Below are 22017 nucleotides of genomic sequence, written 5' to 3' on the forward strand. Positions count from 1 at the left end.
CCGCGCTGTGCGTATATCTGTTCTGTTTTATTTTCGCTATCTCAGCCCCCGCGAAGCCCTCATAGCTAACAGAATTTAACCGATATTTAGGTCATTTGGCAAGTGGAGTGCTTGTTGACAGACGAGAGGGACTTCCACCGAGTTACTCCAAAACGACGCTTCTTTCTGTGGAAATCGTTCTCCAGCGCTACAGGGCCTACAAAACGGCATCGCCAGCTTCCTGGGACCGCTATCCATGTTGCGATCATTTGCCGCCTGTGCTAGGGGGTCTATGAAACTGTTGGATTGGATCTGGGACTCAAGTTGTACTTCTGCGGAAACCAGAGTGTCTCGATGGGATTTGACGAATTAGTTGCGATCGGACCCTCTGTACTATTCGTTTCAGTTCTCGAGGTCATTGTCTGTAGCTGCTGGAGGGGATTTGGAAGTAGTGAAGTGGCTATTTGAACATTTCGCTGGCTGTAAAGCAGGCACCGTCGTGGTCGACGCAGCAGCAAGACACGGCCACTTACACATTCTGGAATTCCTGTGCAACTGCACTGACGATGGCAGGGAAAGGGACAACCAGTCTCGCAATAAAGCCATTTCAAGCGACGACAAGACTGTAGCAGAGAGTATTCCTGGCAATCCTGGCTTTGAACAGGCAGAAAATAACGTAGATTGGAGTCATGACGCCATATCCATTGCCGCTGCACATTGACACGTTGATGTTGTGCTGTGGATTTGAGAATGTGGAACGCTGACCAGTCCCATTGACAGTCTTGTAGTACTGGTGAGTGCATTCGTGCAATCTGCTGCATGAGATCCAGGCGCCCGCTTTCCACTAAGTCTCGAATCGCCCGCACAGCTAGACCAGCATCTCGGTGTAGATAGCCACAGTCCAGCATCCATTCGATCACGTCCACGCGAGGACAATCGTCAGCATAATCCAGGACACACCTTCCAGGAGGAAGCAGCAACTCTACGAGCTCATCTTCACCACCGTGGAGGGCGTGCTGAATAGTTTCGCCGTAAGAGCTGTCATACTTATCGTAATGGGGTGTGTTTTGGTACAGCCATCGCACGACACCTTAATGTTTATGCCCGGCAGCAGTTAACATGATGTTGTCATCCCAAAGAACAGACCTGACTCGTTACGTTGCATAAGGCATGCCGGCTCGGTGCACTCCCGATCATTCAATGGTTGGTGATGCAGCCGTCGTTCAACCGAAAATACTCTCGTTCAGAAATGGTAGAAGCAGCCGCCGCGAACGGCCACCACGCGGTGGTTCAGCACCTCTGTGAACAAAAAATCACTGACTTCTACGACGGACCTCTAAAGGCTGCCATCCAAAGCGGTCACTTCAAGTGTGCGGAAGTCCTCATCATGCATTTTTGTCGTGCTCAGGATCGAGCTCATTTTTCCGCAATAGATTGTGCAGCAACACAAGGTAACCTGCAGATGGTTAAATTTCTCCACGCGTTTAACCCCGGAGAAGTAGCTGGAGAACAAGAACTGTCTGCATGTGAAGTGTGGTGGTCGAAGCCCCGCGACTTACTGTCCGAGGCCGCAGCGAGTGGCCGTTTGGAGTTGGTAAAGTGGGTGTACTTAAACTATCCGGATGAAAAAGGAGAGGACGCGATCGATAAAACAGTTTCTTCCAACAGTCTCGAAGACGTCCAATGGTTGTATGCGCATCGATCTGAAAACTACGCCAGAAATGCATTGCGTTATGCCGTTGCTCGCGATAATCTGCCTATGGTTAAATGGCTACACTCCACCGGATTGGTAGGGTTCCCCTATGATACGGCGGATTTGGCGGCTAGCCTAGGCCATCTCCATATCCTCAAGTGGCTCTACGCTAATCGATCCGAGAGATGCTCCTCTATAGCTACGAAAACTTTCACGCGCAACGGGCCTCTAAAGGTTGCTGACTGGCTTCTCACCAAGTTTCCTGACCAAATTTCGTTGGATTTAGATATTTTCAAGGATACGTTCTCTGACAAATTCGAGATGCTGCTCTTTCTGGACGGGCGAGAATCCCAGAATGGCCATTAAGCACACGACTAGATCAGGTTTGTCATCTAGAAACGTCTCAGAAATAGCGTGAACTATTTCTACGAAGCTATACCTAGAAAACCAAAAATTGCCAATGGGCGATCGAAATTACACAAAGTACGGATAATCTAGACCGTTCGTGTCAGAAACGTTAATACCTAGAACCACTCTTCAAAAAAAGTGTTTTTTAGAACTCCATGTAACACAGAAGTAGTAAATCAGCCCTCAACTAAGCCTAGGAACCCCTCACCGTCCCCTAGACCTCGCCTCATTAGACTAAATCACCACCTCGGGCGTTGCCCGCAGTGCTTTAGTCCGCAATTTGTGAGTGATACGAAGTCATATTTGTCCACTTATGGTATGAAGGATGAGCTGAACTGGCAGTGAAATGAAAGAGGTTTGCCGCGTTTTTTAGAAAACTTTATCGATATTTTAGCGATAACCTATTGCGCTTTGCATCCAGTTTGCCCTCCTAATTAGTGCACTAGTTAGTGTTCGTACTTAGTGGTAAATCATGGAGGCTATGAATGCAAGTTGCTCAAGTGGTGCTTCGAGCCCGATTTGGCTCGGAAATGGCACTTTCTAAAGGTGCCAAACGGATGCTAATCCATGCTGGATGTGCTGAATCATGCAGGAGATGGCGTTTGCGCACTACTTAGTGCTCATTGACCATCCACGACTTACAGCAATTCGTACTCGAGTACGATTTATAGATAAGTCGTGCTCGATAAATCGTACGAGTTACAGTCCGAAGCACCAAAAAGTATGCAAAGCACAATAAAAAAAACAATATAAATAGCGGTAGGGCGCCCTACCCACACATATGATTGGTTGAAACCAATATCATCGAATCATATCTGAACGTGTAGAATGGCTGGTTCTCCAATATACACTTTTCCAGACGCTGCAACATGCCACCGTCCCAGCTCCGCGTTGTGGCAGTTGCCCTCCGGCAGCATCCACAAGTCGCACATCGGATGCTCCATCTCCAGTTTCCTCGGGCCATCTTCCAATCTTTCCCTCACTGATGCCTGCAAGTTCGGCTCCATCACCCTGTTGGACTGGGTGTGGGATTCCAGCGCGCCAAGCCAGGACGCTCGGACACCAGGGTGGACGCTATGCAACTTCTTGCGGTCCGAGCCGCTCTACTACCAGTGGCAGTTCCACAAGGCCACACAAATCGCGGCAGCTCGAGGTGACGTGAAGACGCTCGAGTGGCTGTTCAGCCACTTCACGGGCTGCGAAGTCCCGTCCGAAGCAGTGACGAAGGCTGCTGCAGGTGGACACATTCCGGTGCTGGAGTTCATGCTCAACCACGACGCAGGGTGGAACTTCAACCGAGAGATCGTGCAGATGAGCTACGGAGAGGGTGGCGAGGACTCGTGGTTCGAGAGCGTCCCCGACCTACCTGACGACTGGAGTGGACCGGGAAACGTGGTCCGGTGAGGTGGTCAATCTCTGGATGCTGCGGTTCGAAATGGTCAGTATGAGACCGCGCGGTGGCTACAAGAGTACACTTCTTATGAGAGTACAGAGGAAGAACTGGATGAGATCATTTCAATTGCCGCTAATGACGGGGCCGTGGAGTTCGCGGAGAGTCTGAAGCCCAAGGACTGCGACTTGCTGGAGTATATAAATGAGAGGACCAAGCCTAAAACCATCGAGTGGCTGCTAGAGAAGGGGTATGTGAAGAAGATCCAGGACCTCGGCGCCATGGTCATTGTGGTAGCGGCTGTGCACGGCGACTTGGACCTCATGCAACGCGTCGCGCGGCTGCGCAACAAGAGGCGGAAGATCACGCAGTGGCCACGCGAGTGGAAGTTCTCGATTGGCCTCGCGTGCAGTCGCGGCAACTACGAGATGGTCAAGTGGATGGTGGAGCACCCGCTAGGCCCTGATGCCATTGCTGGCATGAAGGATAATTGCACGTTCGACTGTCTTCTCGATGATGCGGCAGCAACTGGTAACGTCGAGCTGGTAGATCTTCTCTTCGACCTTGGCAGCGACGACCTCTACGGATCCGCATTGCTCAAGGCAGCGACAGGGGGCCATTTGAAGTGCGTCAACCGGCTACTGGAGCGCTGCTCGACAAGCATGTATTCGAGTCGGGAGTCGATTGAGAAGGTGGTAGTTGAAGCCGCCAAGAATAATCACCTGGACACTCTGGAGTTCTTTCACTACCAGGACGCTCCACTGATGCACCCTTGCACTAACCGCGAGACGTCTCCGAAGCGACGACGTATCGAACCAACCAATATCTGGTGGGCAAGAGCAAGCGCCGCCTTCGATGCAGCTGCAGGTAATGGACACCTTGAGGTATTGAAATGGCTTCATGCCAATCGATACGAAGGATGCTCGACGGATGCAATGGACCAGGCTGCGGGTAATGGGCATCTGAAGGTGGTGAAGTGGCTGCACGCAAATGTTAAGGAAGCGACCTGCACGGAGCGAGCTATGGACACTGCTGCGACAAACGGCGACTTGAGCGTGATCAAGTGGCTTCACGCAAACACTGACGCTGGTTGCACGGTGCGAGCTATGGACAGAGCAGCTGGATACGGTCGCCTCAAGGTGCTCAAGTGGCTGCACGCGAACCGATCTGAAGGATGCACGTATCGGGCGTTCAACAGCGCCGTGTGCAACGGACACTTGCGAATTGCGTATTATCTGCGGTCGAAGCTCCCGCAACTCACTCCACCACCGGACAACCAGTTCTGGTTCCGCTCACAGAACCAATTCGACGTGCTGCTGTTTCTGCGAGAGAACTGTCCCGAGATTTTCACAGCTGAGTTCGGTCGGGAAACCAAATATGATTTTGCGGGCGACTCTGCTAGACCCGGCGATTTTCTGATTGAAGAATGGCTTGATGAATTGTACCCGGAGATTAGTCAAGAAGGAGAATAGAGGATTGATCTTTGAACCAGGATATCTGTATCACTGATTTTTTTTTGAGAGCTTGGTTCATAAAATAAATTTCCTCATGGGTTCAAATTATGTGCTGCCGAGCCGATTGAGTTGCATAGGTCATTCAGCAGCCAAATTCCAAGATGCTCCAGAACGCACCGGTACTCAACGCGCTGGTGTGTTTTCTCTCATCATCCCGTTAAATGTCGCGATCGCCCCAGTCCTTGTTGGTCGCCATGATGCTCGCCCCGATCAAGATTCTGCAATCCATCACTACTGTAGAGGACCGAGTATCTGGCTATCGATGCTACCCGGGTAAGAGAACCGATAGGCGCAAGCCGCTGCTATCCCAAAATCTGGCCAAGCTTACACATATTCTCGTTTCGTGACAAAAGATGCAAGCTACTTCAGTAGTTTCGAAACATTCCTGCTCTGTGCGCGGAGCACATGTATGTCCAGCCAGATTAACATATCTTACCGACAGGAAGAAGAAACAAGGAAACACGCCCAGTCACATACCACGAGTGTCTGGCTGCAGTTAAGGTCATTCGCCTTTTCAACACCTTTCCAACTCTGAGCTCAAGTACTCAAGATGCTTCACCATGACGATATTGTCGTAGGCTTGGTCTCCATCGCACAAAATGTGTCATGAACTTTCGAGTAGAGGTGACATGACGGCTGCACGAACATATTTCAACTGCCAAAATCGGTGTGGGCAGCATTTCGGCGAGCAAGTGTCGCGACTGTATCAGTACATACAAGAGCGATGCATATATTTAGAGTTTACGGCGGTATTGAAGACGAAGGTTTCCGTATAAATAGTTGTTTTTTGTGTGCTGGGGTTCAAAAAGACAACATGCTTCCTCTTAGCGTATCCTTCGTCCTACGGCAGCAGCCCTGCGCCGACGCTCTGGAGCACCTCGGGCCCTATCTCTCAAGCTTCCTGGGGCCCCCTCGCCACCTCTCACTGCACCTTCGGCTCCACGAAGCTGCTGGACTGGATCTGGGACAGCAGCTGCACCTCCACTGCTACCCGCAGTCCGTCCTGGTCTCTCTACAATTACCTGCGCTCGGACCCCGACTATTACCGCTGGGAGTTTGCCATGGCTACGGAAGTGACTGCAAAGCGAGGGGATGTAGCCATGATGAAGTGGCTGCTGACCCATTTTCAAGACTGCGAAGTACCCATCGAGACCGTGGAGCAAGCTGTACGCAAGGGCCATGTAGCCATTTTGCAGCTTTTGCTCAAGTACGACACCGGCAGCCAAGAGATTCAAGAACCAGACGCCAAGAAGAGGAAAGTGGCTACAGAAAGCGGTGCCTCAGATGAGGGAGAGCCTTCACAAAACGCTGCAGGAGGCCATGTTGTCCTTTGGAAGAATCGAGATCGACATTGGCGACCGTCTATTATGAAAGACGCTATCCAAAGCGGCAATGTTCCCGAACTTAGCGATGAAGAGACTGTAGGATGCGCAGTCAGAGCAGCGATGCAAAGCAGCAGTTTGGAGCTCGTCGAGTTCTTTCTGCCTGAGGGCAAAACTGTGCTGGACTTCGTCTCATTAGCTGGACACTCGGTCGAAGTCGTCGAGAAACTGCTGGATGATGGGTATTTCGAGCGATTCGAAGTCATTGACGCGTTAGCTTTACCCAATCTAGCAGAAGCTGGTCGCTTAGATCTGCTACAGCGAGCTTCGAAGTACTACAAGCGGAGCAACAAGCACTGGCAGGAGTGCTGGAGAGACGCCCTCTTTGTGGCTTGTCGCCTCGGACACTGCACTGTTGTGCGATGGATGATCGAGCATCCGATGTGGCGTGGAGTCCGGAATCTCATGAAGCGCAAGAGAACCTTTTCCCGGCTGTTATGGTACGCTGCCGACCACGGGAGCGTCGAAGTGATGCAATCTCTGCACGATTTAAAAGCCGCAGACAGCTATGGGGACGCGCTGGTTAAAGCAGTGGCGAAGAATGACATGAAGTGCATTAATTGGCTGCTCGCTAACTTTCCGCAATCTGAACACGTGTCAGACTACGCCGTGCTCGATGAAGCCGCGAGGCGTGGGAATCTGGAGTTGCTGAAATACTTTCACAACTTGGAATCCGTCCCTGGGTTTGTGCCAAAGACAGCAGAGTTCGTCCTGGTACTCGACGGACGCCATGGACGACGCTGCTGCGAATGGACACCTTGCAGTCGTGCAGTGGCTTCATGAAAACAGGAGCGAGGGGTGCACAACGGAGGCGATGGATTGCGCTGCTGCAAACGGCCATCTCGAGGTGGTGAAGTGGCTGCACTCCAATCGTAGTGAAGGATTCACGACAAAAGCGATGGACGGAGCAGCATCTCACGGTCACTTGGAGGTTGTGCAATGGCTCCATACGCACACAAGCGCCTGCTGCACGACAGCAGCAACGGACGGAGCCGCCAAGCATGGCAAGTTATAGGTGCTGAAATGGCTGCATTTCAACAGAAGCGAGGGGTGCACAATAGAGGCGATTGAAAAGGCGTTTACTCACGCCCACCTTGGAGTTGCCATTTGGCTGGCAGCTACGTATCCCAACTTCGCGCCCGAGGAATTATCGTGTTACTCCGACGAGAGCATGTTCGATTTAACACTGTTCGTGCACGCGCATTACCCTGAACTGATACACACTCGAGGGTTTCAAGACAACATATTCAACCTGAAAACTACAGATGAGTACCTCAGCCAATGGCTGCGGAAACATTATGCTGGGCTGGACATGTGAGTTCTGCACCATGACCCCTATACTATTATGTCCTGGGGGCTCATTCTAGCAAGTTTCAGTAGTTGAGTTTCAATGTTCACCTGCATGTATTAACAAACTTTCCCCCGAGGTATAAGTAATGGATGTGCTAACAAAAACAAAATTGTAATAAAAAAAATAAAGAGGTACTTTTGTTGAGTTTCCATCTCGTTCCAACGTACACTAATCCACAAACTAGTATTTTTCTTCTAGCATCTTTTTAACATGTAAAATGGATCTGCTGGGCGTCCTCTGCAAGCACGAGCGGTTCGCCCTTAAAGTTATCCGCAACAATTTTACTTGGGACGTCAGCAAAGTTTTCGTGCAGAAAAAGAAACATAACAAAGGTTGGTAGTGCAGTTTGATAGTTTGATCGACGACTGTTCGAGATCGAGGAGCTTGGCATGAATCTAGTGTGCTACACGCACCAAGCCGCTAAAGAGAGCGTTCACGAGCGTATTGCTTGAGCATTCTTCGGGATACATAGCAACTAGCCGTTTGATGGCCTTTCACTGCATTTTGGACCCGGCTGTGGGACTACCTGCATCTTGCGGAAGAACCCCAGACGACGTATGCTGCAGGTCTTGTAGCTCACGGTCTATGACGTCCCGCTCAAACTATGTGTAGATGTGTAGCCATTTAACGATGGGAGTAGACGAGAGCTGTTCTCCTTACTCGATCTATCTCGCTTTTTAAGAACAATTTCCGACGATAGATGCGCTGCAAGTCTGTCCTATTTAGATGAGCTATGTCATTGTCCAAGGCGACAAATTTGTAGCACCCATTTATCATATTGATGTTAGCTCTGCAAGATATAAATCATGAACTCAACTCTAAAGGGGCATGCCTGCAAGATTATCCGCTTTAAGAGAAATGATGTGTCCGTTGGCTCGACATGCAATGCCCGGCGGACTCGTTTTCCTTCTCTCAGGGTGGATGCAAGGGTTTATTCGTTTACAGTTGCTTCGGCCGATTCAAGTGGAGCGATCTCAAGATGGTTGCGATGGAGACGTATGACGTTGTGGGCGTAGTACATCTTGGGATGTATGAGCAGCTGTGGACCAACAAGCTCCAAGCAGTGAATAAAGCTCCATCGTTCTTGATACTGCGATCAAAGAAGGGTTCCTGATAGAAATACTCCAATAAGATAACTAGCTAGGTTGTCTAACCAGCCGAACAAGCCACAAGTCGGTCCATCAGATACTCAGAAACTACTCATTGAGACGCAATCATCACGCTACGACACGGGTGGTTGGTTCACGGCGCACAGACGGCAGCGTCAAATGAAAATCCGACGTAATCGCTCGTTGTTTCGACGAGCCGGTGGGAGATTGTTCAATACCGATCGCTGCGTCTTCGTATGCACGTCGTGGCGATATATCGCTCGACGTTGTTGGCCACTGGAAGTGCAGCTCGCGCTGCATCTTGCATGAAGTCATTATTCTGGCGGGCCGCAAGCGTCACCGCAACAGCGCCGAACTGCCCTAGTGTATTTGGAGCCAGCAGGAAACGCCCACAGCGACTGCCTGCCTCTCGGAGGAGTTCTTGAACGAGATCGTCTGTGAACGAGTTAACCGTGATCTGTGGGGGTAGCGTCTGCAACCAGTCAGGCGCACGAGCTGGGTTCAGCGCATTTGCTGCCGCCACAAACGCTGTCAAGTTGTTTAAGTCCCAGCTCAACACGAAGCCCGGATGGTCGTCATCAATTTGGATCGACGAAAGATATTCATCAAGCTACGTGCAAGCACCGTTAATATCATGAGGTTCGCAATCCAGTAGTTAGTACTCACCACGGGGATTGCCGCGCGGAGGGAAAACACGTTACGCAGCCGCTCGTCGAACGAGTCAGGCGAAACGAGCGCGGGCGAATGAGTGGACTTCATCCACTTTGTACTACATCGGCAATTCGTGGATCTCTTGCTTCCTACGGACGGGAGAAATTGTGTTCTGGACTTATCTCAAGAAAGACATGGAAATTAACGATTGATGGGATTTCACATTTCTGCAGATTCACAAAGGAAAGCGACACCACCCTGATTGAGTGGCGTGGCCTAAAGAAACGAGTTTTTGCCTTACAAGTCGTGCTTAGTTCCTCTCCAGCGCTTAAAGATATCGAAACCAGCTACAGAATTCCGTAGGAATGTCTTCGATTGTGTCGCAAACTGATGGTTGCTCAAGGTGGACACTAACAGAATAGAATTATACAATTGAAGAGAGGCGGAGAATTTCAGGATATTACGTAACAAAGTTTGCGGTCTACACTGATTAAAGTAATAACAATGCTACTAATATTATTCTCCTCCAATAATAATAGCGCTGAAAACAGTTGAGCAGGAATTGGTAGACACTTCTGTTGCCAAAATATACACAGCAGTATGAATTGCAGGGCGCTCTGAAGAATGAATAAGAGTTTCGAATGTTATGCTGCTTAAAACTGTGTCGAAGGTATCGGAAGTATTGCTCTAAGCGAGTCAATAACCGTTAAAACTTTGCAAGAAACGTGAGTTCATCTTTTGGGCTTGCCATTCAAGTCTTCATCACCGTCGCCATCACCTTTACCACTCGACACCTCTCGTCAAACTCGAGTAACGAGTCACGTTTCCATGTCGTCAATAAATATAAAAGCCCTCAAAGTTCTCCTTCAGCCACTTTTCAACATGATAAAATGGATCCGCTGGACAGCCTCTCCTCCGTACCGATCGTCTACCATCAAACTTGTCCACAACAATTGTCCTTGCGATGTCGGCAAAGTTTTCGCGCAGAAATAGTAGTATCTCGAATATGTTGGCAGTGGAGCTCGTTAGATTGACGGACGACAGCTCTACATCAGCGAGCTTGGCATGAAGCCAGCGTGCCACGCGCACGTGACCACTCAGCAGAGCATCCTCGAGAGTATCGCCTGTGCATGCTTCGGGATGAATAGCTACCAGCCGCTTGATGGTTTCGAGGTCGCCTTCTTGAGCAGCCACTTTCACTGCATCTTCTGGACGCGGTTGCGGGGTGTCGTTAGCAGGATGATTTCTTACTGCATCATGCGTAAAAACTCCAGGCCACGTATCCTGCAGCCACTGCGCAACCTCGACGTAGCCGATAACCACTTTATCAAATACACCGGGCGCCAAATCAAGCTGGAGGTGACTATACATCCACTTCAGAACTTCGATCTGGCCACTTTGAGCAGCCCATCTCACCGCTTCGGGCCATAATTCCGGAGAATGCTGTCTGGTAGCTTCTAGTTGGTCGGGTTGATCAAAACTTTCAAGGTCGAGATCATCAAAAAGTGCGATCAGTGAGGCTTCTTCATCTTCGCCGTCTAGACTTCCATACGTAAAGCACCCGAGCAGGCACTCAACAGAACCCAATTGTCCTCTACAGATCGCGGTCGCTAAGACAGAGCGATCCAAGTCTTTCGCTCCACGTTGGTGAAGATAGTGGATGACGTCGGTATGGCCTCTTTCAGCAGCTTCACACAAGAGATCATCAATGTGACGCCTGCTCGTCTTTTCCGTAGAGCGATTACACGCTTTTATTCCATTTGGATGCGCCACCAGCCATTCTAGCGTTGCTAAATCTCCACTCCTTGTCGCGTTCATCAATGCGTCGCGCCATTCATCTACCCATTCTCCATCACACTCACTCCCGCTGGTAGGAGGCGAATGAAGCAGTAGAATTTGTTGCATGAGCTTCAAGTGACCACCCATCTTCGCTAAGTCTCGAATCGCAGAGACTGCTACGTGCCCGTCTTGCTGTAAATACCCCATATCCAGCATCCACTCAATCAGTTCAGGCGTCGGGCGTATCTGGTCAAAGTCCAGGACGCATTCGCTTCCGTCGGTAGGAAGCAAGCGATCTGCGAAGTCAAAGTCACCGAAACGTAGAGCATGCTCGATGAGTCTTGCTCGCTGATCAGTCTTCAAACTATAACTGGCGTTCTCGTACAACCACCGAGCGACATCACTGTGATCATTTTCGGCCGCTAGTAACACCGCCTCATTTCCCCAGTAGACCAAGTTTCTTTCAGGGGAGGGAGGCCTGACAGGTCTCGAGACGCCCAGTAACACTTGTAATACAGTGAGGTGTCCGTTCCGAGCTGCAGCATTAACGATACTCGGTGGTGCTTCGCACCCCTGGAAATGATCCAGCAGCCACTTGACCATCGCCACATCCCCCCGACCAGCTGCCACCTCCAGCGACTGGGCAAACTGCCAGCGGTAATAGTGAGGCTCCGATCGCAGAAAGTTGGCAAGTGACCATCGTGGTCTTCTCTCACCGATAGTCGGGGAGCTTGAATCCCAAATCCATTCCAGCAACGCAATCGAACCAAATGTGCAAGCTTCACTGAGCGACAGAGCAGACGATGGACCCAGAAAATCTGCTATACATTGTGTGATATGTTCCAGCCCCGCAAGGACTGTGTCCCCCCGTAGCGCAAAACTCACAGTCGCCAACATGCTGAACAATTGAAAGTGGTTGGAATGTCGAGGAAAGCAACTCGACTTGGCGTCAGATAGCATCGCTCAGTATAACGCACGCGAGAGACTTAATTATCATAGATCAAGGGAAGGGTTTGAAGTAGGATGAAGCAACCCATTTCAAATGTAAGCTCATCTTCCATCATCAAAACTCTTCCTATCCCTCACAAATGCCGAATGTATAGACATGGGGTAGAAAAAGCAGCATCTCAAGCTCTCCTGTTAACCGTTCGATTTACATCCCTTCCTGGAAGTGTGCAGGCGTACAAGTGAACCGCACTTCACGAAACGCCTCAAGGAGGGCATGACGGAGTTCAAGTCGCATTTTTACAATACACGCTACAATACCCTAAGAAACCCCCAACATCCAAACAAGCGATATTTTATTTTCTTGTCGTAATGACTCATTACGCGATTATTTCCTAACTCTTTGCACCCCTTTCGACTGCCGACCTAGTCTCCTCACACTCCAATCTGCGTCCAAGCGCCACCATGGACAAGGGTGTCAAATTCCACTGCACGTTGGTGGTCGTCTCCCTCGTACTCCAGAACCAGCCACACTCAGGTCTCCTCCACTTCGGGGGAGCCATCTCCAGCTTCCTCGGGCCAGACCCGAACCTCACACTGAGCGAGGCCTGCGCCTTCAGCTCCACGGACCTCCTCCAGTGGCTTCTCAGTGGACCTCGGCCGGGACTGTACTCGAAAATGCACCTCCAAAGCCACATGTAACTGCCAGTGTGTGCACGAGTGCATCCCTCAAGTCCCCGAGCACGTGAGACCCAAGGGCAACTGGGTGCATTGGGGGGGCCGCAGCATCGGCCTGGCCGTGGACAACGACCACTTGGACGTGGCCAAGTGGCTGCACGAGCACGCCCCGCACCAAAGCGCTGAGTGCGAGCTCGAGTCAATCGTCCGCAAGGCTCTGGCCGCGGGGGACATCGAGCTGGCCGAGTACTTCCGGCCCGAGGGCGCGAGTCTGCTGGACTTCGCCCCGTACTGCCCGCGGCTGGGGGTGATGGAGATGATGCTGCAGAGCGGCATGCTGCGCCGCAACCAGGAGTACGCGGCCCGGGCCATCGCCGACTTGGCCCAAGCCGGCCGCCTGGACCTCATCCAGCAGCTCGCCATGCACTTCAACCAGCCGCTCGTGTACCGCGGCTTCGACTGGTCCGGCAGCTGGTGCTCGGCCATCAAGGAGGCGTGCCTTCGAGGAGACCTGGCCATGGTCCAGTGGCTCGTGGAGCACCGCAAGGGCCGCCAGTTCTGCCGCGTAAAGATGAGGAAGGACTCGAAGCACATGCACTTCCTCTGCTACGCGGCCGGGGCCGGCAGCATCGACGTCATGCAGTTCCTCTACGACAAGCAGTACGCGGACCAGTTCGTGCCGGCGCTGCTCAGCGCTGTGTGCAAGAACCAGTTGGCCGCCGTCAAGTGGCTCATCGACCACCTGCCTCCAGAGGAGCAGAGCACCGCCTCGTGTGTCATTGAAGCGGCCGCGAGTCACGGCCGACTGGAGATCCTCCAGTACCTGGCCAAGCTGGACGCGGCTTCTTCGTGGTGGTCTCCATCTGAGACGGCAATGAGCTTAAGCTCGGCCGCGGCGGGGAACTTCGTGGACGTCGCACAGTGGCTAGTGGCCAACCACAGCAACAAAGGAAGGTCGAGCATTGCGATGGACAAAGCGGCGGCCAATGGACACTTGGACATGGTCAAGTGGCTGCACACGAACGGGTTCAAGTGCTCGGTGGCCGCCATGGACGCGGCCGCAGCCAATGGCCACCTCGAGATGGTGCGATGGCTTCATGAAAACTGCACGGCCGGCTGTACAGCGCACGCGATGGATCTCGCAGCAGGCCGTGGCCACTTGGACGTGCTCAAATGGCTGCATCGGAACCGGTCGGAAGGGTGCACCAGGAAGGCCATGGCAACGCCGTGGAGCAGGGCCACGTACGAGTCGTGAGCTGGCTGCACGACCACTTCCCCAACTACTCGCCGAAGACGAAGCAGTTGCTGCTCGAGCCGCCGAACGAATTCGAGATGGCGCTTTTCCTCCGCCAGCACTTCCCAAAGGCGTTCCGCCACATGACGATCGGCGTCTACGAGGACCGAAACGATGACCTTGTCATGGGTTGGCTGTCTACTTCGAAGTAACAAGTAGCCCAGGACTCAGGTGGACGTTTTGGGCTTGCGCTCGACTTGACTACCCTGGATGGCAGTTTTGGCGAGCTGGGGGGACAGCTCCGATGTCTGGGTCGCGTGTTTCGCGCTAAAGTTTTGGGGTTCGCACTTTGGAGTTTGCTGCATATTTTTTGAAGTATGGTTTTGATACGGGTTCGTGGAAGGAGTAACAAGCACGATTCACTTGCGTTGTCAGTTTTCATCCGCGTCACGCTCGAAGTCCCAGCTCCCAAAGGAAACGGACTTTTGGACAAGAGTCACTTTACGATCTTCCAGCACCAGACGCCACAAGTCTCCATGTCGCTGCAAGACTCCAGGTTGTGACGTCGGTGCTACAGCGTTTGCCCGCCCTAGAAGCTCCCCACCACCTCGTTCCCATCGTGTCAAGCTTCCTCGGTCCAGACCCAACTTTGTCTCTCAGTCGAGCGTGCGAACTTGCCTCCATCGAGCTGCTCGAGTGCACGTGGAAGAGCAGCTGTATCTCGGCAACTGGAAGATCACCTAGATGGTCTCTCACCAATTACCTTCGCTCGGATCCACACTATTACCGCTGACAATTTGCCGAGGCGTTGGAAGTTGCTGCTGGAAGAGGATTGGCTGCTGTTGAGTGGCTTTTCACTCATTTTTCGGGTTGCTTGGCGCCTGTAGATGTAGTCGAGGCTGCGGCGGGAAATGGACATGAGCATATACTGGACTAACGTATAATATCGAATAGAGTTCCCCTAGCTAATAGAGTGCCCTGCGATTAGAGCGCGGTAAAATAGCGCGCTCTATAAAAATAGAGTGCGATAAAATAGAGCGCGCATCAATAACAACCGGAAATTCAAACTAAGTGTGTGGAAACAAAATGTCGATAGCATGCATGTTGTTAGCAGTGCTGGCGTTGGTTCTTAGCAATACTCCGCAAAAGAAGCCATAATATGGCTATATATTATATGCATCTGTTAATTCATACGCGGCGTGTCCTATCAGCGGCTATAGAAAGTATCAAAATATACTCCAGGGCATCGCTCAGGTCCAGCGTAGCATGACCTTGGCTACGCTTACGAATTCTTAATCAGCAAGTATTTGTTGTCGATCCTCTAGCAGCAATGTTCTGAGTCTACATGCATTGTGTAGTGGAGTGATTTCATACGATCAACACCCCAGCGATGCAGACCACTGGTCACTGTGAATACAAAGTTTTTTTTCTCGATTCGTTGATAAAGGGCAAAATTGATTCTACCCGTTGTTTTAATGGTTAGTAAACTATGCAAGTTGCCCTTACAGCACGCATCAGAGTTTGAAGTCGTACTTTTACATGCGGACCTGTAGAAAGTGTAAACCAATTCTGTTGAAGTATCTTTTGCCGGGGTCGATCTCAAAAGCCGAAGGAAAATAGAGTGCGCATAGAATAGAGTGCGCAATTTTCATTTTACCGCGCTCTAAAAAAATAGTGCGCCGTCCTTTAATCCATATTATACGTGCTGGAGCACGATGCTGGTGCTGCGTTTCCTTATTACCTCAGAGGAGCAATGGGCTTCGACGAACAAGCCGGGATGGAAAGGGTGCCATATCTTCCAGACGATTGGACTGGCCCGGGAAATGCCGTCACGTGGGGAGGTCACTCGATGCTGTACGCGGTTGAGAACAAGCACGTTGACGTTGCCATTTGGCTGCACGAACGATCTGCTCATGGCCTTGCAACTGATAACAACGACAAGGAGGAAGCTGGGCGCATCATTCAAGCGGCTTTGGCGACGGGTTTCATTGAGCTATCGGCAAAGATAATGGCTCGGTATAACGATAACTGGGATGACTGGATGCTCGAATACAGCCTCGACTACCCACTACCCCGATGTATCGAAGTGATGCTGGAGAAAAGGTATTTCCAAGTGTTTGAACAGTCCGGACGTCGTGCAATGCTGTCCTTAGCTCGCACAGGCCACCTAAAGCTTCTGCAACGAGTTCTGCAAGTGTATGACCCCATCCCGACCGATGATCAAAACTGGAAATACAACTGGCTGAGTGCGCTGACGGATGCCTGCAAGAATGGCCACCTCCCCGTCATTCAGTTTATGATGGAACAAGGCAATGGAGCTCAGGCGACCGGAGTTAGGACTCGGACCCCTTCTCAGGGTAGCGGCTGAGCAGGATTCCACCGATGTGCTGGAGTACCTATTTTCTCAAGGCATCACCGACCTGAAAGACGAAGCGCTAAAAATTATGGCCCGTCTTGTAAAACTGCCGCTTGTGCAATGGGTGGTTGAACACGTTATATCGACACCCAAGGGTTCAATCCGCCCCATATTGCATGCTGCCGCGAGTACTGGGCAAGTGGAGATTCTGCGGTATTTGCTTGATCTGGATCCGAGCAGAGCTCCGGGGTTCAAGTTTGATCCGGTTTACCCTGGCGTAATGGAGTCAGCGGCTTTCTTCGGTCAGTTGGACACCGATCAGTGGCTATTTGCCCATGGATTCAAGTGCTCGCGGAACACAATGGAGCATGCAGCGTGCGCACGTCACTTGGACATTGTTAAGTGGATTCATGCACACGCGAAGGTTGAATGCACGACTGAGATAATGGATTCGACTGCCGGGAGCGGTCAACTCGACGTGGTGAAGTGGTTGTACAAGAACCAACCTAACGGCTGCAGTCCGAAGGGGTTCGACGACGCTGTCGAGTTTAGTCATGCTCGAGTTGCCTTCCTGCTCCATGGACAATTTCCCAACCATATCCCCGTAGGGGGAAGGCTTCCTTCTATTGCAGACAATTTCGACATGCTCCTCTTTTTGTACGATCACTACCCCACAATATTTACAGCCAAGGCTGTTGCAAAGGCGAGATATCGTGCCGTGAACCTCTGTACCAAGACTTCATCGAGCGAAATTAGGAGCTGGCTTGGGAAATTAGAAACCACCTTATCCTTGGAGGTTGCCGAGCGTTCCCTCGAAAGCTTGCGTACGGACAACGGAAAAGAATGAATAACTGTAGCAACTTTCATTCTCCAAATACACTTGGGATTCTCATCAACCCTGTTGTTCTCTTTAATTCGAGTCGCAGGATTCCTTGCTCCGGAGGGGGCCACCGAACGGCACACTATATGTAGAATCTCCATCGAATTTCTAACGATCGCAAACGTCAGCAAACCAATCTTGAGTTTCTGCACTATTCGGCGTCATTTCCCACAATTCCCATGAGATTTGGTGTCCTTGACTGGGTTTCTTCAAACCATTCCTCGCAGTAATCCTCATTCGGTTCTCCTTGGAACTGGTATCGAATGAAGCTGCGAGTGACCATGCTTGGAAAATAAAACTTCAGGAAGAGGATCACCTCAAATACATCGTCAGCAACACATACTCGCGTCGGCGTCAATAGGGGGTAATGCGAGTTCAGCCAACTAGCAACTCGCAGCTCGCTATGGTTTAATGCGCTCTCAAGGCCGAAGACTGTGCATCCTTCGGAGCGGTAGGTATGCAACCACTTGACCACGTCCAAGTGTCCTCTCCCAGCTGCAAAGTTCATCGCGTCTGTCGTGCATGTTCTTGTGAAGCCACTTAACAACGACTAAGTGGCCGCCAAGCGCTGCCCGTTCATCGCTTTAGTCGTACAACCTTCAGATCGATGTTCGTGTGCCACTCTACGACTTCGAGGTGCCCATTTTGCGCTGCTACATCCATCGCCGCGGTCGTGCAGCCTTCGAACCGGTTAGTATGCAGCCCACTTCACAACATCGAGATGACCATTTGAAGCCGCAGCATCCGTTGGTCTCCAGACTTCGCCCCAGCAAAGCTGTAGTCCAATGCGTTTGAAGTGAGAGACAGTACACGCTTCCCGTTGAGACGTATCTGTCTGGTCATCGTGCGAGGGTCGTGCTGAAACGGAGTGAAAGCCCGGTACCGAGCCCAAACCGTGTAGAAACTGAATCATCCCCAAGTGACCATTTACCGCTGCTTCGTGCAACACGCAATAGTCGGGAATGTGCTCGGATTGCGGGAGGTGTCCCAGCAGCCACTTGGCGGAGACACGGTCGTCCTTACTTACAGCAAGCAGCAAGGCGTCGCGGTACTTGTCGAAGGCACCGAGTCCTTCGAGACACCGCATCATCGCGATATCCCCTCGTTCAGCAGCGTTTTGCAACAAACACGAGAGATTATTCTCTTCTTTCAAACTTTTACATGCTTCTTGGCCGATGGGATGGCTAATCAACCACCTCACAATCTCAACGTTGCTGCGTGAGCACGCTCGCATGACTGCGTCTTTCCAAACATCTTTCCAGCGTTTTGAGTGCTGAAGAGGAGAGTATTTGGTACTTGCGACTCGTTGCATTAAATCCAAGCGCTCCGTGTCAACCAAATCGAGTATTGCTGCCGCCCCAACTTTCTCGTGTTGATTGAGATATCCGGTATCCAACATTCTCTCCACCGTGCGAGGAATATCTGTGCACAGAAGAGCATACTCTTGAGAGCTCAAAAAGTATTTGCCATCGGGTAGCAGCGATTCTGCAAACTCCACCATATCCAGCTGTAGAAGCTTTGGGATTGAATTTCGCACCGCGCGTTGATGTTGTCGAAGCGGTTCAAAGTCTAGTAGCCAGAGGGCGTCGTTGGGGAATCCTTGTTCAATTGCATGTGCCAAAACTTTTGGCGTATTCCAACGGACAACGTTGCCAGCTCGCGTCGATAGTTCTTCTTCTTGGCCAGGTGGTCGATTGCCAGCATCATGATCTCGCAGATACTTCAAGATGCTCCAGTCTCCCAGACTAGCTGACGCTTCCACAGCCTCAACAGGTACTTCACACCCTGAGAAAGGAGCTAACAGCCAGTCCATCAGCTTAAGGTCTCCACATTTTGCCACAACAATCGTCGACATCATGAAGGCCGATCGGATGTAGTGCGGGTCGGATCGAAGATAATTGTGGACAGACCATCCGGCAGAGCGGTTCTCAACGGAGATACAACTGGACTCCCAGATCCACTCGAGCAGCGCAGTGGATCCGAATTCGCAAGCGTTGGGAAGTGACAAGAATGGAGACGGCCCAAGGAAGCTGGAGAGTAGAGGACCGAGATGCTGGATGTCGGCGCTCGTCTGGTGACGCAGTACAATTTGAACGACTCGGAGCTGGAAATGACTCATGGAAGTGGGCTTCTGTGGTGCTTGGACAATTGAGTTGTAGCTGTGCTTAGCTGTTCTTAGCTTAGGCTGGGTTCACTAATTGTACCCATATACTGTCCTGGATTTTAGTCCTGGATATTTGGCCACCGGCTGCTGATTGTTGATCCAACCGCTGAATGAGTGGCACTGATCTTGTGCGGCGAGGCATGGTACTCGATGGAAACAATCTGAAAATGATGGTTAGAATATCCAAATAGAATTCTAAGCAAAAAACCTACTTCACTGGTACCAATTGCTTGTGCGTAATTGCTGCAGTTTCGTCACGAAAGGAGGACGTATGTATTCGATCCAGCGCCGTATCACTCTTCCACTTGCCTCGGTGGCGCTAGAGCTGGGTCCACCAAGTGCTGAGGGGTTCTGCCTCCTCCGTAGGTTCGCCCGGATATTTGTTTAGCCAGTTTAGAACCAAGAAATCGCTAGTTTCACCATCTTCGCTCAACATATTGGCTCTGGTACCACGCGCGAACTCTGGAGTAAACATCGTTGGGTAGTTCACTTCCAGGAACAAGAGGGCATCAAATAAATTGTCGGGGGAAATCCACAGTCGGTTGCGCTGAGGAATCAGCTCCGGGTGCGTTTTCAGCAGCCACTGAGCGATGTTGAAGTTATCGAACGCAATCGCGTGCTCAACGGCTCTCATAGTGCAGCCGTCGGTCCGATTGGCGTGTAGCCACTTGATCACCTCAAAGCGATTCTTTGACGCGGCCGAATCCATCGCAAGCGTCGTGCAGCCAGCCGTTGTGTTTGCATGGAGAAACTTCACCACATCCAAGTGCCCGTTGCGTGCTGCGTCATCCATTGCCTTTGTAGTGCAACCGTCAAAGTGGTTGGCCCGAATCCACTTCACCACTTCGAGGTGCCCGTTGGCTGCAGCTTCGTCAAAACCTTCACGCACTGTAGTCCACCAGTGAATGGGCTTCTCTACCAGTCTTCGCTTCACGTCGTACTCGGATCCTTCAAGCACCAGCCCACGGGGCAGCGACGCTTCCTGGTCGTGAATAAACTGCAGAATCGCCAAGTGGCCATTACTCGCCGCAGCTTTAACAGCATCGGTCGCTGCGTGGAGATATCCGTACAGTGGCTTATGTTCAATAAGCCATCCAACCGACCCTCGCGAGCCGCACGCACCATGGCAGACGCGTTTTCGTCCGTGAATCCTTGCCTGAAGAGATATTCCACCACTTCAACGTGGCCACTACCCGCTGCATCTCGGAGCAAATTGGTGAGCGTGATATCATCTCCATCCTTCAAGCGCTTGCAGATCTTGCGACCTAGCGGCTGCTTCGTCAGCCACTGCACCATCGCGAGGTCGCCACGCGAACACGCATCGATAATACTACACTCCCACAGTGACGGCCAGTCAGCATTCCTCTTCCGGGCGTTGCGCAGCCCCGCGATGCGTTGAGCGAGTTCCAGGTCTCCACTGCCAGCAGCCACCCGAAACGCCATCGCCGCCATATCCTGGTTCTTCTTGATGAGCTCTTCATGTCCATTCTCCAGTATCCACTTCAAGGCTGCAGGCGTCATCTCCGAGTGCATGTACTGCATGATGTTGCGGTTCGGCGGCTTCACGGCCTCAGCGAGCGCAATCGCCCCGGCGTTCGCAGCGATTTCGACGATCTCCCAGGACTCGCTCTCGTTTGTCAGGTGCGGCGTGTTGTCATGCAGCCAGCGGGCGACGCTGTAGAACCCAGCAGTAGTGGCCTCGCGGATGGCGTGGCCGCCCCACCTGACCGCATTGCCCGGACCGTTGCCGTTCCAGCCCTTTGGCATCACCGGGACGCTGTCCACCCATTCGTCGTCCAGGACAGTCACCTCCTTGGCCTCATGCTCTTTGTCACGTCCAGCGTCTTGGTTCAGCAGCAGCTTCAACACTGGGAAATGGCCCCCTTTGGCGGCTGCTGTGACGACTTCCGATGGAATTTCAAAGCCCGAAAAATGGTCCAACAACCAGTTAACTGTCTTGACGTGCCCCCGACCGGCAGCAACTCCCAGCGCCTTGCGGAACTGCCACTGGTGGTAGTTGGGCTCCGACCGCAGGTAGTTGCACAGCGTCCACGAGGACGCGCGGTCGTCCTCCGAAGTGCAGCTCGAGTCCCACACCGAAGGTGCAGGCTTCACACAGCGACAGGTTCACGCCCGGGCCTAGGAAGCTGGAGACGGCTGGGCCAATGTGCTTCAAGGCCGTGACACTGGGATGCTGCTGCAGTACGAGCGCCACGACCCGCAGCTGGAACGAAGGCATTGCGCTCGTGTTGTGTGGTCCAAAACCCATAATGTGTGGTGTACACATCTCTGTACCCATTTCGGTCCAATTGAATGGGTATAACGTATACATGTATACCATTTTTAGCCCACTCAAACCTTTCTCTCCGCAATGCGTGCGAGTTCGGTTCCATCAAGCTGCTCAACTGGATCTGGGAGTCCAGCCCACCGTCTGAAGCCGAGCGGACGCCTCGCTGGACGCTGACCAACGTCCTGCGATCCGAGCCGCACTACTACAAGTACCA

At 51.8% G+C, this 22017-nt stretch overlaps 9 protein-coding genes across 9 annotated transcripts; 5 read left to right on the top strand and 4 right to left on the bottom strand.

The window, feature by feature from the left end:
- Positions 1–3031: 3031 nt before the first annotated feature.
- PHYSODRAFT_465037 (hypothetical protein) lies at positions 3032–3232 on the top strand (the record flags this gene model as incomplete). The annotated part of the gene is made up of 1 exon (XM_009540775.1): positions 3032–3232. A coding segment is annotated over one exon (201 nt), but the record flags the coding sequence as incomplete, so codon positions are not given.
- A 111-nt stretch (positions 3233–3343) lies between these two features.
- Positions 3344–4942, top strand: PHYSODRAFT_533614 (hypothetical protein; the record flags this gene model as incomplete). Its single annotated transcript, XM_009540776.1, has 3 exons — positions 3344–3472; positions 3530–4525; positions 4610–4942. 3 exons carry the CDS (start codon positions 3344–3346, stop codon positions 4940–4942), a joined length of 1458 nt encoding a protein of 485 aa, XP_009539071.1.
- A 143-nt stretch (positions 4943–5085) lies between these two features.
- PHYSODRAFT_307790 (hypothetical protein) lies at positions 5086–7635 on the top strand (the record flags this gene model as incomplete). The annotated part of the gene is made up of 4 exons (XM_009540777.1): positions 5086–5118; positions 5164–5257; positions 5813–7049; positions 7596–7635. 4 exons carry the CDS (start codon positions 5086–5088, stop codon positions 7633–7635), a joined length of 1404 nt encoding a protein of 467 aa, XP_009539072.1.
- Positions 7636–8981: 1346 nt separating this feature from the next.
- PHYSODRAFT_320139 (hypothetical protein) lies at positions 8982–9585 on the bottom strand (the record flags this gene model as incomplete). The annotated part of the gene is made up of 3 exons (XM_009540778.1): positions 8982–9050; positions 9104–9436; positions 9493–9585. The coding sequence occupies 3 exons, from the start codon at positions 9583–9585 to the stop codon at positions 8982–8984; spliced, it is 495 nt and encodes a 164-aa protein (XP_009539073.1).
- Positions 9586–10311: 726 nt separating this feature from the next.
- Positions 10312–12153, bottom strand: PHYSODRAFT_534014 (hypothetical protein; the record flags this gene model as incomplete). The annotated part of the gene is made up of 2 exons (XM_009540779.1): positions 10312–10655; positions 11022–12153. The coding sequence occupies 2 exons, from the start codon at positions 12151–12153 to the stop codon at positions 10312–10314; spliced, it is 1476 nt and encodes a 491-aa protein (XP_009539074.1).
- An 844-nt stretch (positions 12154–12997) lies between these two features.
- On the top strand, positions 12998–14086 carry PHYSODRAFT_462925 (hypothetical protein; the record flags this gene model as incomplete). Its single annotated transcript, XM_009540780.1, has 2 exons — positions 12998–13065; positions 13840–14086. Coding segments are annotated over 2 exons (315 nt in total), but the record flags the coding sequence as incomplete, so codon positions are not given.
- A 1780-nt stretch (positions 14087–15866) lies between these two features.
- PHYSODRAFT_307793 (hypothetical protein) lies at positions 15867–17316 on the top strand (the record flags this gene model as incomplete). Its single annotated transcript, XM_009540781.1, has 2 exons — positions 15867–16470; positions 16523–17316. The coding sequence occupies 2 exons, from the start codon at positions 15867–15869 to the stop codon at positions 17314–17316; spliced, it is 1398 nt and encodes a 465-aa protein (XP_009539076.1).
- Positions 17317–17500: 184 nt separating this feature from the next.
- Positions 17501–19468, bottom strand: PHYSODRAFT_533824 (hypothetical protein; the record flags this gene model as incomplete). The annotated part of the gene is made up of 2 exons (XM_009540782.1): positions 17501–17790; positions 18244–19468. 2 exons carry the CDS (start codon positions 19466–19468, stop codon positions 17501–17503), a joined length of 1515 nt encoding a protein of 504 aa, XP_009539077.1.
- A 364-nt stretch (positions 19469–19832) lies between these two features.
- PHYSODRAFT_307795 (hypothetical protein) lies at positions 19833–21812 on the bottom strand (the record flags this gene model as incomplete). Its single annotated transcript, XM_009540783.1, has 4 exons — positions 19833–20096; positions 20403–20563; positions 20584–21596; positions 21631–21812. 4 exons carry the CDS (start codon positions 21810–21812, stop codon positions 19833–19835), a joined length of 1620 nt encoding a protein of 539 aa, XP_009539078.1.
- Positions 21813–22017: the final 205 nt, after the last annotated feature.

Source organism: Phytophthora sojae, assembly GCF_000149755.1.
Source record: "Phytophthora sojae unplaced genomic scaffold PHYSOscaffold_16, whole genome shotgun sequence".
In the NCBI taxonomy this organism is placed as follows: domain Eukaryota; phylum Oomycota; class Peronosporomycetes; order Peronosporales; family Peronosporaceae; genus Phytophthora; species Phytophthora sojae.